We start from the raw sequence: 16047 nt of genomic DNA on the forward strand, positions 1-16047 counted from the left end.
TCTGCGAACTTCACTATGGAGTTGGAGCTGAACTTGGCCACACAGTCGTGTGTGTAGAGTTGAGTACAGCAGGGGGCTCAGAACACAGCCCTGGGGGGACCCGATGCTCAGGGTGATGGTGTTGGAGGTCTGACCCCCCACCCTGACCGCCTGGGGTCTTTCGCTCAGAAAGTCCAGTACCCAGGCGCTCAGGGCGGAGCTCAGACCTAGCTCGATCAGCTTGTCCACCAGTCTGGTGGGGACTATGGTGTTGAACGCTGAGCTGTAGTCAATGAACAACAGTCTCACATAGCCCCCCTTCTGACGGTCAAGGTGCGAGAGGGTGCTGTGCAGTACCTGGGAGAGCGCGTCGTCGGTGGACCTGTTTGTCCTGTATGCAAATTGCATAGGGTCCATATCACTGGGGAGGGAGGCACAAATGTGGTCCTTGACCAGCCTCTCGAAACATTTCATGACCACAGAGGTGAGTGCCACCGGTCTGTAGTCATTTGGACATGCTGGGGAGGGTTTCTTCTGCACAGGGATGATGGTAGACATCTTGAAGCAGGCAGGGACCACTGACTCCGCCAGTGATTGATTAAATATGGCGGTGAACACCGGGGCCAGCTGGTTGGCACAGGTCTTGAGTATACGTCCTGTTATGCCATCTGGGCCAGCAGCCTTCCTGGTGTTCACCTGCATAAATGCTCTTCTCACACTGTGTTCCGACAACGAGAGAGCGTCCCCCCCCCTCGCGGTTGCACCCCCCCCCCCCTCCACAACAGCCGGCGCGCCAGTGACGTCACTAGCCTGAGAGCCAGCAGCGCCACTGTCTACATTTACATTACATTTACATTTAGTCATTTAGCTGACGCTTTTATCCAAAGCGACTTACAAGTTCTGTACGACAAGCCATCAGGAAGGGCACAACTCTATCAGCTGAGCAACAATGTTCATCAAAGTGTTGAGTGCTACAGTGTAGGTTAGTTTATTAGGACAAGTGCATGACAGTACGGTTAGTTAGGGTTAGATTTTTTTTTTTTTTTTTTTTTTTAATTCAGATAATGGTTGAAGAAGTGCGTCTTTAGTCGACGGCGAAAGATTGGACGTGATTCGGCTGTCCTAACTGGGGTGGGTAGTTCATTCCACCATTGTGGGGCAAGGACTGAGAATAGGCGACTTCTCTTTGATGACCCTCCCGGAGCTTGGATAGGAGTAGGTCTGAGGCGGCCAGAAGATGCAGAGCGTAGGGGTCTTGAGGGTGTGTAGTTAGAGACCATTGACCGGAGGTAGGCGGGAGCGGTTCCCTTTGCCGCACGGTATGCTAGGTCGAGGGCCTTGAAGCGGATTCGTGCAGCAATGGGGAGCCAGTGCAGGTCCCTAAGAAGTGGGGTGACATGGGCCGACTTCGGTAGGTTTGAGATCAGGCGGGCCGCTGCGTTCTGAATGAGTTGAAGAGGCTTAGTGGCAGTGGCCGGGAGGCCAGCGAGCAGTGCATTGCAGTAGTCGAGGCGGGAGATGACTGTTGATTGGACGAGGAGTTGGGTGGCTTCTTTTGTCAGGAAGGGGCGTATCCTTCTGACGTTGCTCAGGAGGAATCGGCAGGTTCTGGTCGTCGCTGCGATGTGAGCAGAGAAGTTCAACTGGTCGTCGAGGACAACACCAAGGTTCTTGGCGGTCGGGGACGCAGTCACAGCTGCATTCTCGACTGTGATTGAAAGGTCGGTTAGGGGGGAGGATTTGGCCGGCAGGTGGAGCAATTCTGTTTTGCTTAGGTTCAGTTTGAGGTGGTTGGACGTCATCCAGGCTGAGATGTCGGACAGACAGGCCGAGATCCGCACAGAGACGTGGATATCTGAGGGAGGGAAGGAGAGGAAGAGTTGAGTATCGTCGGCATAACAATGGTAGGAGAAGCCATGAGACGTGATAATGTTACCCAGTGATTTAGTGTAGAGGGAGAAGAGAAGGGGTCCTAAAACCGAGCCCTGGGGGACACCCGTCCGCAGGGGGCGGGTGGCCGACAGGGTCCCTCTCCATGACACTTGGTAGGAGCGGTCATTGAGGTATGATGACAGCCATGTCAGCGCAGAGCCAGCCACTCCCATTCCTGCGAGGGCCGCAAGGAGGATCTGGTGGTTGACTGTGTCGAAGGCTGCAGATAGATCTAGGAGAATCAGGACAGAGGAGAGGCCTTTCGCTTTTGCTAAGTGAAGTGCCTCTGTGACCGCAATGAGGGCTGTCTCTGTGGAGTGACCAGTCCTGAAGCCTGACTGATTAGGGTCTAGGAGGTCATTCTGTAAGAGATAAGTAGTAAGTTGGTTGGATACAGCACGTTCAAGTGTTTTAGAAAGGAAGGAGAGAAGAGAGACAGGACGGTAGTTGCCTATGACAGTAGGGTTCAGGGTTGGTTTTTTTATGAGCGGCGTGACTCTGGCTTGTTTTAGGGAGGTGGGGACCTCGGTCTACACCAAACCGAGCGTAGAAGATGTTGAGCTTGTCTGCGAGGGAGGCGTCGTCGCTCCCCATTGAGGGGGCGCTGACTTTATAGTCAGTTATTGTCTTCAGTCCCTGCCATAATCCTCTTGTGTCGTTTTGTGCCATTTGTGTCTCCAGTTTATCAGCATATGTCCTCTTAGCAAGTTTGACAGCCTTGCGTAGAGTATAGACTGAAGCCTTATACTCCTCCATGTTTCCTGACTCTCTACCCAGGTTGTAGGCGGTGGTACGAGAGTTCAGAGCTGCTCTAATAGTGCTATCCACCCACGGTTTCTGGTTTGGGAAAATCCGCACAGTTTTCCTGGGGACAATACCATCGGCTATTGTTGTGATGTAACTCACCACTGTGTCTGCGAGCTCACTGACGTCACTGGCACTTCCTTTGAACATATCCCAATTCGTGTCTGCAAGCACACCCTGGAGCGTGGCCTCTGATTCGTCGGTCCACTTAGTAAACATTGCCATGACCACAGACACAAGAGGAGTCCTATGGTTTCTTTCTCATTGTTTTTTAAGGATGTGTGTACTCGCTGAGCCTCTCTCTCGCTCTCAGTGCAGCGGCCCCTCTGTCTGCCTGGTGCTGGTACCGTCGGCTCGTCCCGTCTCTCGCGTTCCGAGGCGCCTGAGGCCCTGGTTCCCTCCTCGCCTCCTTCCAGTACTTCTTTGAATCTTCATGTTGGAGTGTGGGGTCTGGAAGCGGGTTCCTTTTATCTTCAGTGCTTTTTTAATGCATGCTTCTCTCTGCACCATCTCCTTGGTTGTATATTCGTGTTCCATGCTCTTCTCGTGACTTGTCGGCACGTTGTCATCTTGCCACATTTTATTTAAGCTAGCGACCACGTTAGCTTCGATGTCGAACTCCTCTGTGGTCTCGTTTTCGAGTTTTTAAAAGTTTTCTCCCTTCTTTTTCGGTCCTTCCCTTTCCTTCTTCCACTCATCTACCCTTTGATTTAGATATTTGTGTTCATTGAATTCTTGAAGTTGAAGAATTATATTTCGCCCGGGAGAGCGGTCTTCTATGCGTCTGTGCCCTCTAACGGCATACCGGAAGTCAGTCGTGGAATTGAAGTTTTAACAGTGAGTTAGCATTGGATTAGCATTTAAAAACGTTATGAGCAAAACGGGCAAGATATGTTGTGCTGTTCCTGATTGCCAAAGCAGTGAATACGTCTTTGCATTCATTTCCTGATGATGTCGTGATCCGCCAGCAATGGGCCAAGTTTGTGAGCTATGGCGATTGCGACTTGTGGAGACTATTAGAAGAGGACAAAACAATCACACTTATGGATGATAACGTGCGTTTTCACCAGACTACATTGGACTCAGCACTTCTGGTAAATCATAAAGATATATAGTAGTTAAACATGTGTTGTGCCGAATTCGGACTCCCTGCCAGAATCCGACTCCCCCTCGAAAGGTATCCCCTGTTGCCCCCTCGCGTGAATGCTCATACACTCTTATCAGCCTACCCAGCATGTAATACGTTCTTTGTTAGAACTCATACACTCATATCAGATTTCTGTCGGTTTTGTATACACATAAACTCAACAAATAACCTCTGTTCTCCTTGCAATGCGTTGTAAATTCTTTCTTATACAGTAGGAAGGGGGAAGAACACTATATCATGGGTGTTCCTATGACTTGTATTCAGCTTACAGCTTTGAAACTCCACTTATTTCGTTTTTTTACAATGTCAAAGCCTTTCAAATATAATCAAAACGTTCCCGCATTTCTGTCCGCTTTATCGTTTTATGACAGAAATCTGATAGTGTATGCACGTTCACACGAGGGGGAGTCGGATTCTGGCAGGGAGTCCGAATTCGGCACAAAACCGGCAGAGGAGGTAACATTATTTGTTGCCGAGTTGAGAGCTCCCCAGACTACAGCTGGGCGATCCCCTACAATGGCGATCACCTAGAGCAGGGGTGGCCAACCAGTCAGAGACTAAGAGCCACAAAAATTACTGTGGTACCACAAAGAGCCACACCATATACCAGCGTTTCTCAACTTTTTTTTCAGTCACGGCACCCTTCATGTGTTTATAGGTCTCACCCTCTGGCCTCTGAAGTTGCTAATGTCTTTTTTATTTGGGCCTCACAGGGTTAAAAGTACCCTGTGAGACCCACGGTTGCAAAATTACTAAATCACTTTTAGCCATTTAAAAAAAAATAATGTTTATTTAAGAAATGTTAAGCATATGTATAGTCAATTGGTCCTGTTGTTCAGCCTCACAATGCTATTTGATAGTAAATGTGTTTATATGTCCCACCCTCTGGCCTCTGAAGTTGCTAATGTCTTTTTAATTTGGGCCTCACAGGGTTAACTTCTTAAGCCCGAGGTATACAGTAAAAGTGTATATTTTCAGCATTACCTTTGTTTACCAATTATTTTAACTGTTAATAGTGAAATATAAGATTATAGAAATCTCAGGGCATTGAGGTGGAAACTGGTGCATATTGACAGGAGGAAGTGGCACAGCCAAAAGTGAGTGTAGTCTTTTGAAGGAAGAGACTCAGGGCTTTCGAATTTCGAAAAACTACCCTACCCAGGTCACACCAGCCCCTGTCAATCATCTGACTTCTGGATTCACTTTTTTATTTCTCTTATTTTTTGGGATTATCTCCCACAAACCTCAACGTTATTGCCATAAAACAGAACACAGTTAGTTTCTCTACCTTTCTGTGAACGTCTTGCAAAAAACGGTGTTGCAATACGATGAAAAATGGTGGAGAAATTTACATTATAAAAAAGATGGCAGAATTCAGTACTGTATCTACAAAACCTTCTGTTTAATCATCTTCCCTTTATTCATTTGCTTAGATTTTTCAGGTCTGGTACATTTTAGCATGGTGTTATTCACAGTCAAAGATAATTTTATTTTTAAATATAATTGATATTCTCCTTTGGTTCATTACAATTTACTCAAGCCTAGTAACAGACACACTATTTCTGACACTGATCCATATATGTCCCTAGATTCAGATACCAAGCACATGCAAATGGACCATTTAGATTTTTTTTTAAATGTTTACTCTACGTCCTTATGGAATGAGTGACATAAAAAAAAAAAAAAAAAAAAAAAAAAAAAAAAAAAAATCGTATTATTATTATTTTTTTTTATGGATGGAAGAGCCGCACATTGACGGGCAAAGAGCCGCATGCGGCCCGCGAGCCACGGGTTGGCCACCCCTGACCTAGAGCGAACTATTGAATATTATTATGAAGAGGACAAACGGTGATGATCCATCCATAACATAAGGTGCGTTTTCACCAGACTATGTTGGATTCTAGTATTTTCAAACAGGCTGTTTGGATGTAAGTTCCTGGATGTAATGTATATAGCAGGGCTATTCAACTAAATTGTTCAGGGGGCCACATTGTCAGAAACCCAAGGGGCCAGGGGCCGGATTGCCACGGCGCCTCCCCGTGCTATGAATATATGTACACTTGACACAACACGCAACCACATTTTCACAACTTTTATTTAACTACATTGCAAAAGTAGTATACTTTTCAAAAAAAGTGCTTCATTTATGTGCCACATCTGCAACATCTCCTGCAGAAAGTGCTTCATTTATGACTGTGCAACAACTGCAACATCTCCTCTTCAACATTTCAATATAAAAATAAAATAAAAAACAAACAAGTGCATGATGTGCATCTGAACATTCTAACATCAAAAAAACACATTTATAGTGCAGCTGAGCTTATGAAAAAGTGCTTCATGTCTGTGCAACAACAGCAAATCACAGCATCTTATTAGCACTTATTGTCCACTCTTAACTCTCAAACATCAGGGGGGTGGGGGGCAGACAGGCCTAGCCTACATACACACATCTAATGAGAGCGATTGCACTTCTTTGACTGGGCAATGGCAGAGAAAGAGGGTTCATAGGAAGTGAGGGCTACCCGCAAACAGTGATGCAAATGCTCATTTATCAAGGAGGCACGTTGCTTGTTTTAATGGCATTCATGTGAGAGAAACTGGATTCACAGGTGTATGTTGAGCCAAACATTGTTAGCACAGATATTGCCAGCGTTTTTATTTTGGGGAATGTCTTGACATGAATACACTTTATCCAAAATGTTGTGGTGGATTCATTCTCAAGTGCCTGCTTCAGAGCAGATGATGCTTGCATGTCAATTATTTCAAGTTGCAGGAGACCTTCATCAATGTGAAGTGATGCAAGGAACTCTTGTCCTTTTGTGGAAATAGCAGCTACATTGGCAAATGGCCCTGGTATATAGAGTAGTATGGGCGGAGCTATTGCTATAGTGCAGGTTGGTGACTGTCACTCAAAGCACATTGCGAGTATGGGCGGAGCCCAGCCAAAAACAGCTTGGAATCTTGAAGTGGAGAATGTCCTGCTCTACAGTACTTGATTAGAAATACAAAACAATGCTTAAAAAAATAAATAAAAAAACGTACAGATGTGTTCCATAGACTCACAGGAATTGTGTAAAATTGCCCAAATAGTGAAAGAAATAGTAAGATAGTTCCCCTTTAACCTGTTCCACCCCAGGTGAAAATCTGCATAAAATGTATACCTAGGTAAATGGAATATTGCTCCACTTCTACAAGGGCTATTTACATATTCTTGGTATCTAGGAACATCTATGGACCTCAATGAATGTATTCTCAGTGTCAGAAATATTGTGTCTATTACTAGGCTTGCTTAAATTGTGATGAAACAAAGGAAAATATGAATTATGATTTTTCTTTTCATCTTTGACAGTGAATAAAACCATGATAATAATGACCAAACTTAAAGAACTGCCACTGAGCTCATTCAGTACCCTCTTGAGATCATGTGTACAAAAGATCTAAGGAAATTGATAAAGGGAAGATGATCAAACTGAAGGTTCTGTATATACAGTACTGAATTCTCCCAGCCGGACCAATGCAATTTGAAATATTATTATAGAATATAGAATATATGCTTATACATTACCTTATTATAGCCAATTCACACATTTATATATATATATACATATAGTATCTTTCAAATGGCCGAGTTCAATTTGGATATAGTATCACCAGGCGTGCATAATAACAGATACTGATATTTACTGTAATCGACTGTACTATTTTATTTCCCCCACAGTGTAACCATTTCTTACATGGTAACAATAGTGTGGAGAAACTGACTGCGTTTCAATATTTGTCAAAAACGTTACCTTAATTATTATCGCAAATCATAACAATTATTGATATGATTCATTCAGAACGCTGAACTTTGAACCACCATAGTATGTGACGGGAAGTGTAGATCGGAGAAATTTCAACGCAGGCCGATAGCTAGCGATCTCCTCTACAAAATGGCCGCAAAAGAACTACAATTCCGAGTAGCCTCCAGCTGCAGCCTCGGAGATTGTTCCAGATTGGGCAACTTCCGCCCGCTCCCACGACATTTCTCCCGCTGACAGGACAATGCGCTGATTGGCGGAAAGTACGGAAGTATCTCGAAGTACGTCTGACGTATCTCGAAGTACGTCTGACGTTTCTCTACGTTAGTGAACGTTAATTGAACGTTGTATTCATAAGATAAGATAAATTCAGCAGCATGGGGAGGGGGGAGGGGAGGTACAGGTAGTAGAAGACATAGAGGTACAGGTCACATAATTATAGTACAGTGGAGAAGTAAAAATAGAATAAAAAGGCAGTGTAAACAATATACAATATTATTAACTCTGGAATATATATTTATTTATCGTATAAATAAAATGTATTATGTTGTCCTTTTGTATTGTTGTATGTTGCTCCTACACCACATCATGTTCATATTAACATTTGTATTCTGTAGAATTATTTCTAAACGTACTTAACACGTTCGCTAACGGACGTAGAGAAATGTCAGACGTACTTCGAGATACTTCCGTACTTTCCGCCAATCAGCGCATTGTCCTGTCAGCGGGAGAAATGTCGTGGGAGCGGGCGGAAGTTGCCCAATCTGGAACAATCTCCGGGGCTGCAGCTGGACCCTATTGACAATTCCGATGGTTCAACATTTCCATTTCCGGTTCCGGGTCAGAATAGACGATCGCAAATAGAAAACTTAAAATGATATAAGTACACTTTTAACCTATTGCTAAACTATTGCCAACCTAACGTTTTACATTCTACATGTATTTGTGACATAGTAGTGATGTTAATACTTGAAAACGGTTGATTTTAAAATCACAAATTATTTTCATCACTCATAAAAATATGCCTATATGATAATAATGTCAAAAAGGGTCGGTACCGACCCCGTCGAGTGGAACAGGTTGACACTCTCAGATATGGAAACCCTTCAATGTGGCGTCCCCCAATGAAGTTGCCATGGTCCTTTGCTTTAGAAAATGTTTGTTAATGATTTACCTTATGTATTAAATAATGCATGCATGGAAATGTATGTTCAAGTTCTGGTTTGGCAGCCAGAGATTCTACAGAGAACCAAGTGTGAGCACAGAGACAAAACATGGTATTTGTTAAACTATTCAAATAAATACAACATTTCTTTATCGACAGCATGTGTTTGTCTTTTATGCATCTGTAAATGGGCTTAACCAATTCAGATAACCCATAAACCATACACAACTATCCACAATTTTATGCTGGCAAGTTTCTATTATTATAAATGGAAGAGTAGTGTGTATGGCCAAAATTGCATCCTACGTATAGGGCATGGGATAGTCCCATGACAGAATGACTTCTTGTGTAATGTTCTTTGTTGTCAAAGGCATCCTGTAGTGCCTGCCAGATTTGAGCCTCACAAACTCGGAGAGCAGGGGATGTGAGGGTTCCTCTGTGATATACAGAGCTTTCCTCCTCGTCCTCTGTTCCCAGAGAGCCCCAAATTGGCTGTCGCCTTCTGATTAGTCTACTGGCTACATTGACCACCCTCACCAGCTAGCTCTTGTATTTACTGTTAAGACCCCAAAGATCCCAAACCATACAGTAATATTAAAGGACAGCACACATTCAAATGAGAGACGTATAAACTACGTCTAAAATGTGTTTGCTTATTCCAAAGCTGTTAATTCGTCTAAGCAGATATGTTGCATAGACCACTGCACTTCCGTGTTACATTGAGCTCATGGGAGAGAGAGCGGGGGGAGAAAATGAATGAATGTGGATGAGAGCCTTGACATTAAGTGGTTGTAGCTACGGCTGTGGGGGTGCTGGAGACACGACCCAATAGACTTTTATACGCCTGAGTCTCCTGAACACGGAGAGACCAATCCCAAGTCGATCGGCACTTTCTCGGCTGAGCTATAGTAACTTTTTCGCACCTACTCCCCATACTCTGCATGCGCAGATTGATATATCTAGATCTCTGGACAATCCAGAGAGACTCTGTGGGCAATCTGCGGATGCCATTTTGCAAGATCCAACGTTTGACCTTAACGTTTTCATTGTGGCGGCCCTCAATACAATGTTGGGTCCCTTCAGTCATCAAAACTTTGAGAAACCCTGGTTTAGAGCTTTGATTCTCTGCTTGAACCTGATTGGGCTGGCCTGACCCACTAGGTATCCCCCAGGCTTGAATCGGGTCAGGTTCAGGTTTGTAAAACAATTGATAGGCTGTATAAAGAATGACATCAAGCCATATAGATTTATAATTAGTTTTATTTAAAAGTAGGCTGCTTTTGCTTATACATTATTTTCCAAATAAAATAAGTCCAGTCAATATACACGTGCATAATGCTTTCCTCTCCACTGTCTAGTTCAGCACCTTGGGCAGAGCTACTGCTCAGTGTACTGAAACAGAGATGAAACAGACCGAGAGAATCCTCTCTCTGCTGACACGCTGGAGACTGGGATCAAGCAGGCTACCGTGGCCAGTTTGGCCCACTCTGGAATAATTTTCGCCAGACATTTTGACCGGAGACATTAAAATAATGTTGGACTTCAACAGAAAAAAAAACAGTACCAGATAACGGAAACCCTGATGCTGACTGTGACCTTACACATTATCTTTTTTATTGGCGTAAATTCAGTTTTTTAATCAGGCTCTGGCCCAAATATTAAAGCTTGGATATGCCAGTTCTCCAGCCACAATGACATCACCTTTATACAAAAGGCCAACAAAGGCCATATCATCTTTCTGCGTATTTGTATAAACAAGAGTGTTTGTTTTGTATAATTATTTCATTGGTATATACAGAAAATAATACAGGACAGACAGAGGAGCTCCTGTGCTAATAATAAGCTCCTCAGACACCGATGCTTTGTGGCCTCTTTGAGAGGAAGTCTCTTATCTAGTTTCCACGAGTCAAACCCCACTGCAACCCATGCAATTGATTTAACGTAGAATCTTACTATTCCAAGCCTTCTGGGAATGGAGCTGACAAATTTCTTTTTTTATTGCATTTTAGATTCGATTAGATTACAATGTATTGTCTTCATACAGTACAAGTAAAGTGCAATAGTGATATACAACAGGTGATTAAACTGGGTATAACATATATACATTAGTACTACTGAGTGTAGTGCTAATCGGATGTATGTACAGAGTTGTAATATAATATGTACAGTGATACAGGTATAAAGACAGTATGGTAAGACAGTATGGTAGTAGTCATACTGGCCAGCAGCGTAACTAGTAAGAGTAGGTAAGGGATATGTACAGATATAGATATAGTATCTACTGATATGTAAAAAGATTATGTGCAGGTTTGTTTTTCATATTCCAGTTGTATTGACCAGGTCATGTTAAATGATGATACATTATGTTCTATCTGTTGTGCTCCTGTTCCAGAGGGTCACCCAGGGTGTGGAGAGGAGCCAGGTTCGAGGGATCGGCTTTGATGCTACCTGCTCTCTAGTGGTTTTGGACCAGAATTTCCAGCCTGTGCCGGTCAACCAGGATGGTGAGTGAATGATCCCTGTCCTGCCCTGCCCTGCCCCTGCCTGGATCCAGCCCCTTGCTTAGATTGTTAGCTAGTAGGGGTGGGCACAAGTACCACCTGCTCAGCTAGTGAAATACTAACCAACATTCACATATTGCTTTAGTTGTGTCTGAGACTGAATAGGGAAAATATAAGAAATACCGCACCTGAATCTTGCGTTTACAGTTGAATCCACGTGGTTGCGTTGTCGATATGCTGTGCCTTTTTCTGAGGAAGACATCAGACTCATTTGGGCTGCTGTGTGGCAACTTGCTCCGGCTCTGTGCCATCCAAATGACTGTTTACAAAAGGGTTCTCAAGTGCTTGTTCTTTCATGTGTTTTAAATATAAATGACTCAAAATGCCCATCCTCTATTAGCTAGTCGTCATTCATGGCCACTTACAAAAGTCAACAAGCTTCAGCAATGCAAAATGTTACTTATTGACAAGTATCAGTCAAACCTGATAACAAACTATCATTACACCTGGGTAAAACAGAGTCCATTCTCTTCGGATCAAATAACAAACTCAGCAAGACCAACGGCTTCTCAGTTACAGTGGGTGACAATATTGTCACAAGGAAAGATGAAATTATATATACCTGGGTTCCATCCTAGAGGCAAATCTTTCCTGTGACAAAATGGCATCCAATGTAATCAAAAAAGTCAACCAACGAACTAGATTCTTGTACCGGATCTCCTCTCTGGTAAACAAGAATACCCTGAAGACTCTGGCAGGAGCACTCATTCAAGGGTACTACGACTATGCTTGCACCTCATGGTACCAAAGCACCTCAAAGGTGCTAAAAACAAGATTACAAACATCACAAAACAAACTGGTCAGACTACTACTTGACCTTACTCCTAAAACCCACCTCACCCCTGCCCACTTTGTCTACCTAGGATGGCTTAGGCCTTGTCCAGACTAAAACGATTTTGATCTGTTTCGTTTTCGTTTTAAGGTTTCCGTAAAAACAAAAACGTCTCAAGATAATAAGTGCATGCCACACATTTACAAAATAAATGTCTTTCCGGTTTTATTTTGAAAACCCCTGACCGGAAGTGTTATAGTGTCTGTTGCTAGCAGCTTAACTTGTGTCGGCCGGTTCTGTGCTTTTCGAGCTAACGTAACATTAGTCTCCAACGGAGAGGAGAGAAAGGGTTTTTGGAGGAAGCTGGCTTTATTGAGGTTGACGGCCGAGTGGGATGGACGTGGAGGCGGTCGCTCGGAGAGAGAGAGGGAGAGAGAGAGAGGAGTCGATGAGCAATTACAGTAGGTGCGGTAAAGTTTGCAAGAGTTTTGGGGGATGGGCATCTGGCCATAGGGTGCGTAAGTGTGGAGCAGGTGGAGAAGGCTAGGAAGATAAGGAGCATTGGTGGAGTTGGTATAAGTATAGTGAGAGTAGGGGAGAAGAGGGAGGGGGGGGTGTAAGGGGGTGATAGCTAGGGTGCCGGTCGAGGTTTAGCGTAGAGCAGCTGGTGGAAGATTTAGGGAGAGACGTGCGTAATGTGAAAGTTAAGAGTGCCGAAAGGATGGAGGGGAGCAGATCGGATAGAGACGGAGACGGTAGTGATTCAGTTTGAGGGTGAGGTTGTTCCTAGTGAGGTGTTTGTAGGGTATATGGTGTATAGGGTTAGGGAGTTTGTTTAGAGTCCTTTGAGGTGTTATAGGTGCCAGGAGTTTGGGCATATAGCCATTACATGTAGGAAGGGACAGAGGTGTGCTAGGTGTGGCGGGGAACATGACTATGGGAAGTGTGGAGAGGGAGTGAAGCTGAAGTGTTGTAGTTGTGGTGGGGAGCATAGTGTAGCGTTTAGGGGTTGTGAGGTGATGAAAAGGGAGGTAGTGGTTCAGAGAGTGAGAAGGGAGGGTAAGTTATCGTATGCAGAGGCGGCTAGGAGGGTAGGACAGGGAAGTCGAGATAGGGTGCAGGGGTTTGGAGAAGGGCATTTGGCAGAGAGGGTAGGGCAGGAGGATAGAGAGAGGGTGTGGGAGGAGAAATTTTGTATTGTGGCCTTCGTGGCAGGGGTAGTTAATGCTACGGCAGTGATTAAGGGCAGGACAGATAGAATAAAGATGATTGTTAGGATAGCGGTTCAACATTTGGGCATGGAAGGTCTGAAATGGGAGGAGGTGGTTAGGGAATTGGATAAGGGGGTTGTGAGTGACCAAGGAGTCCAGAATCAGCCTGCAGGGGGCAAGGAGTGTCTCACAGAGGGGGGCTCAGTCAGTCACTCCATGATGGTGAAGGGAAATGGACATTGTAGGAGGTAAAGGATGCCAGAAGATGGCGGTAATGCCCCAAACAATTGGTGGCCAACTGCCGTAAAACCTCAAAAAGAAGAAGAAGAGAAGAGGAGAGAAAGACCGCGGCTCACATGCAGCTCAAACTACCTGTTGGAATAAATTAATTGATTGATGTTTAACTTGTCCATGTGTGTGTCCAGTCATTTCGACTAGCAAACGTTGTCTGTATTTAATGTTACCTCAGGATACCACTGTCTATTGTATTTAGTTGGTTATCTATTTAGCTAATGTGGATAGCATTTTGAATAGCATCAATGCTAGCTGGCTGACTACAGCTTTATTTACTAAATTATGGAGGCTTTTTAATCGTCAAGGTAAGAGAGGATTTGTCATGATCAACTGAAGGCGTATGCTATGGAACAATATGTGCTTGGGTTTTCAGGAAAAGGCCAGCTATGTGACTCTAATCTCTAGTTAGTATCGTGTATTGCATCACAGTAGCCTCCGGATCAAGCTCAATAGTTTCTGTAACACGAGTGGGGACTGGGAAGGAGGGTGCATCCTCGGGCTAGCCCCACTAACAGGATCTGGCCGGCTTTTCCAGCCAAAATACAGCTCTGTGACAGTGAATAGGATATTAATATCGAGAGAAAAAAGAAAAACGAACCAAAAACAGTGAACAGGAGGTCTATTTGTATTAAAAACAATAGATTGTTTTTCATTTAAATGTCTGGAAGAGCTCAAAAATAAAAATGTCAAATGATATTTCCATTGCCTTTTTTTGTGTTGATTTAAATGTTACTGATTGTGTTAAATGGGCATATAATATCGTCTCATATCGATCGCAGGCACCTGAATCGAATCGTATCGTATCGTATCGTGGCAGACTTTGTGATATCGGATAATATCGTATCGTTGTCCAAAGAATCGATATCGTATCGTATTGTGATGAAACTGGTGATTCCCACCCCTAGTAGGAATACGCAAAGGCTAGGTCCTCACCGACAATGGGGTTATCTGTAAGGAAGGGCATCCGAGGTATAAAACTAGCCACAAACCAAAAATGATGACACTACAACCACTGCAAATGGAAGACATGGCACAAAACCGTACCCAGTGGCGTGGAGTCATCACCCCGTCCAACCTCACTGTAGTGGGAAAATAGGGACGTAAAACGAAGATGATGATGATGATGAAACCCTGCCTAGGACTAGGTTTCTTAAACCCATCAGTATGTAAACTCAGATAATCTTCGGTCCATTACAAGCCAATGGAATAAAGATGCTAGCCCTGTTGTGGAATGGAGAAGTCAACGCCACAGCGCTGTTCCTATGGTAGATATTAGCCTTAGCACACATGATTGAATATTGTTTGAGCAATATGACCTATTCAGACCTTGACTGTAGTTTTGTTTTCAGTGGTGATCAACACTATTGGAGGAAGCCACATGTTGAATTTAGTTTGAGCAACATTCTTGATATTCCACAGATTCAAAGAAGGAAAAGATACATAACATGTGCCCTGTAGGACACTGACTGAAGTTTTGTTTTTTCAGCACTGATCCCTATTGAAATAACAGTTAACATTTCATACAAGCATACAGTGAATTCCTGGGTCTTTTTTTTTTTTATATTTTTTTTATTATTGCAAAACAAAAATTATTAAAAGTCAGTACTCAACACACAATGCATAATGAAACTTTCAGTCAAGGTGGTTAAAATACATGCAAGTACAGAAACAAGATAAAACAAAAATAGTCTATAATAACATTTTAACCGTATACAGTGTATATCCCGCGAAATTACTATTATATAAATGTTAGTATAGAATATACCGCTAATACCTATTTTCTAAAACCCTACACACATATGCTCCAGCTCGAACCCCCCCCTCCCGGACCCCCTCTTGGATAGTACCTCCATTATCCCTCACTCCTAACCAGACACTACCACTATAAGCTAGCTTTTATTCTCTCCACCACTTCTACCCACATTGACATTTTGGATTCATTGAGACCCAGAATTCTTGCTGTAGATATTTCTTGATATATCACATCGAGATATGTAAGGAACCAAACTCTCCGGCACATTTTTTCCGGTTGAAACCAGCGTGATGCGATCAGCTTTTTAGCTACTGTGATACCCGATAAAACCAATCTCTTTAGCTGTGGATTCACTGCAAACTCAAAAACATCATTCAATAGTAATACCGAGGGGTGTACAGGTATATTCCAAGATACGAGTATTGATAATTGTTGGGACACATCTTTCCAGAATGCCTTAACTGGTGGGCAGTCCCAATACATGTGCATAAATGTTCCTTCGTCCCCATTTGTACATTGGGAGCATTTGGCGTCTTGTTTAAGCCCCATTTTGCACAGCCTTATAGGAGTCAAGTATGTCCTGTGAATATAGTTCAGATTGATTTGTTGATGATCCGGGTTCCTTGATG

The 16047-nt window shown here is 43.5% G+C and overlaps 1 protein-coding gene across 2 annotated transcripts in view; it reads left to right on the plus strand.

The window, feature by feature from the left end:
• fggy (FGGY carbohydrate kinase domain containing) overlaps positions 1–16047 on the plus strand; it is a 65569-nt gene that overhangs the window by 17918 nt on the left and 31604 nt on the right. For both annotated transcript variants that reach the window (XM_084319148.1, XM_084319147.1), the window contains one exon: positions 11220–11331. Coding sequence is in view for 1 of the 2 variants with exons in the window: in XM_084319147.1 (XP_084175273.1) it covers positions 11220–11331 (112 nt within the window). In the remaining variant the exon portion in view is untranslated. The remainder of the gene's footprint in view (positions 1–11219; positions 11332–16047) is intronic.

The sequence above is a fragment of the Notolepis coatsorum genome (assembly GCF_963971535.1).
Source record: "Notolepis coatsorum genome assembly, chromosome: 7".
NCBI classification, from domain to species: domain Eukaryota; kingdom Metazoa; phylum Chordata; class Actinopteri; order Aulopiformes; family Paralepididae; genus Notolepis; species Notolepis coatsorum.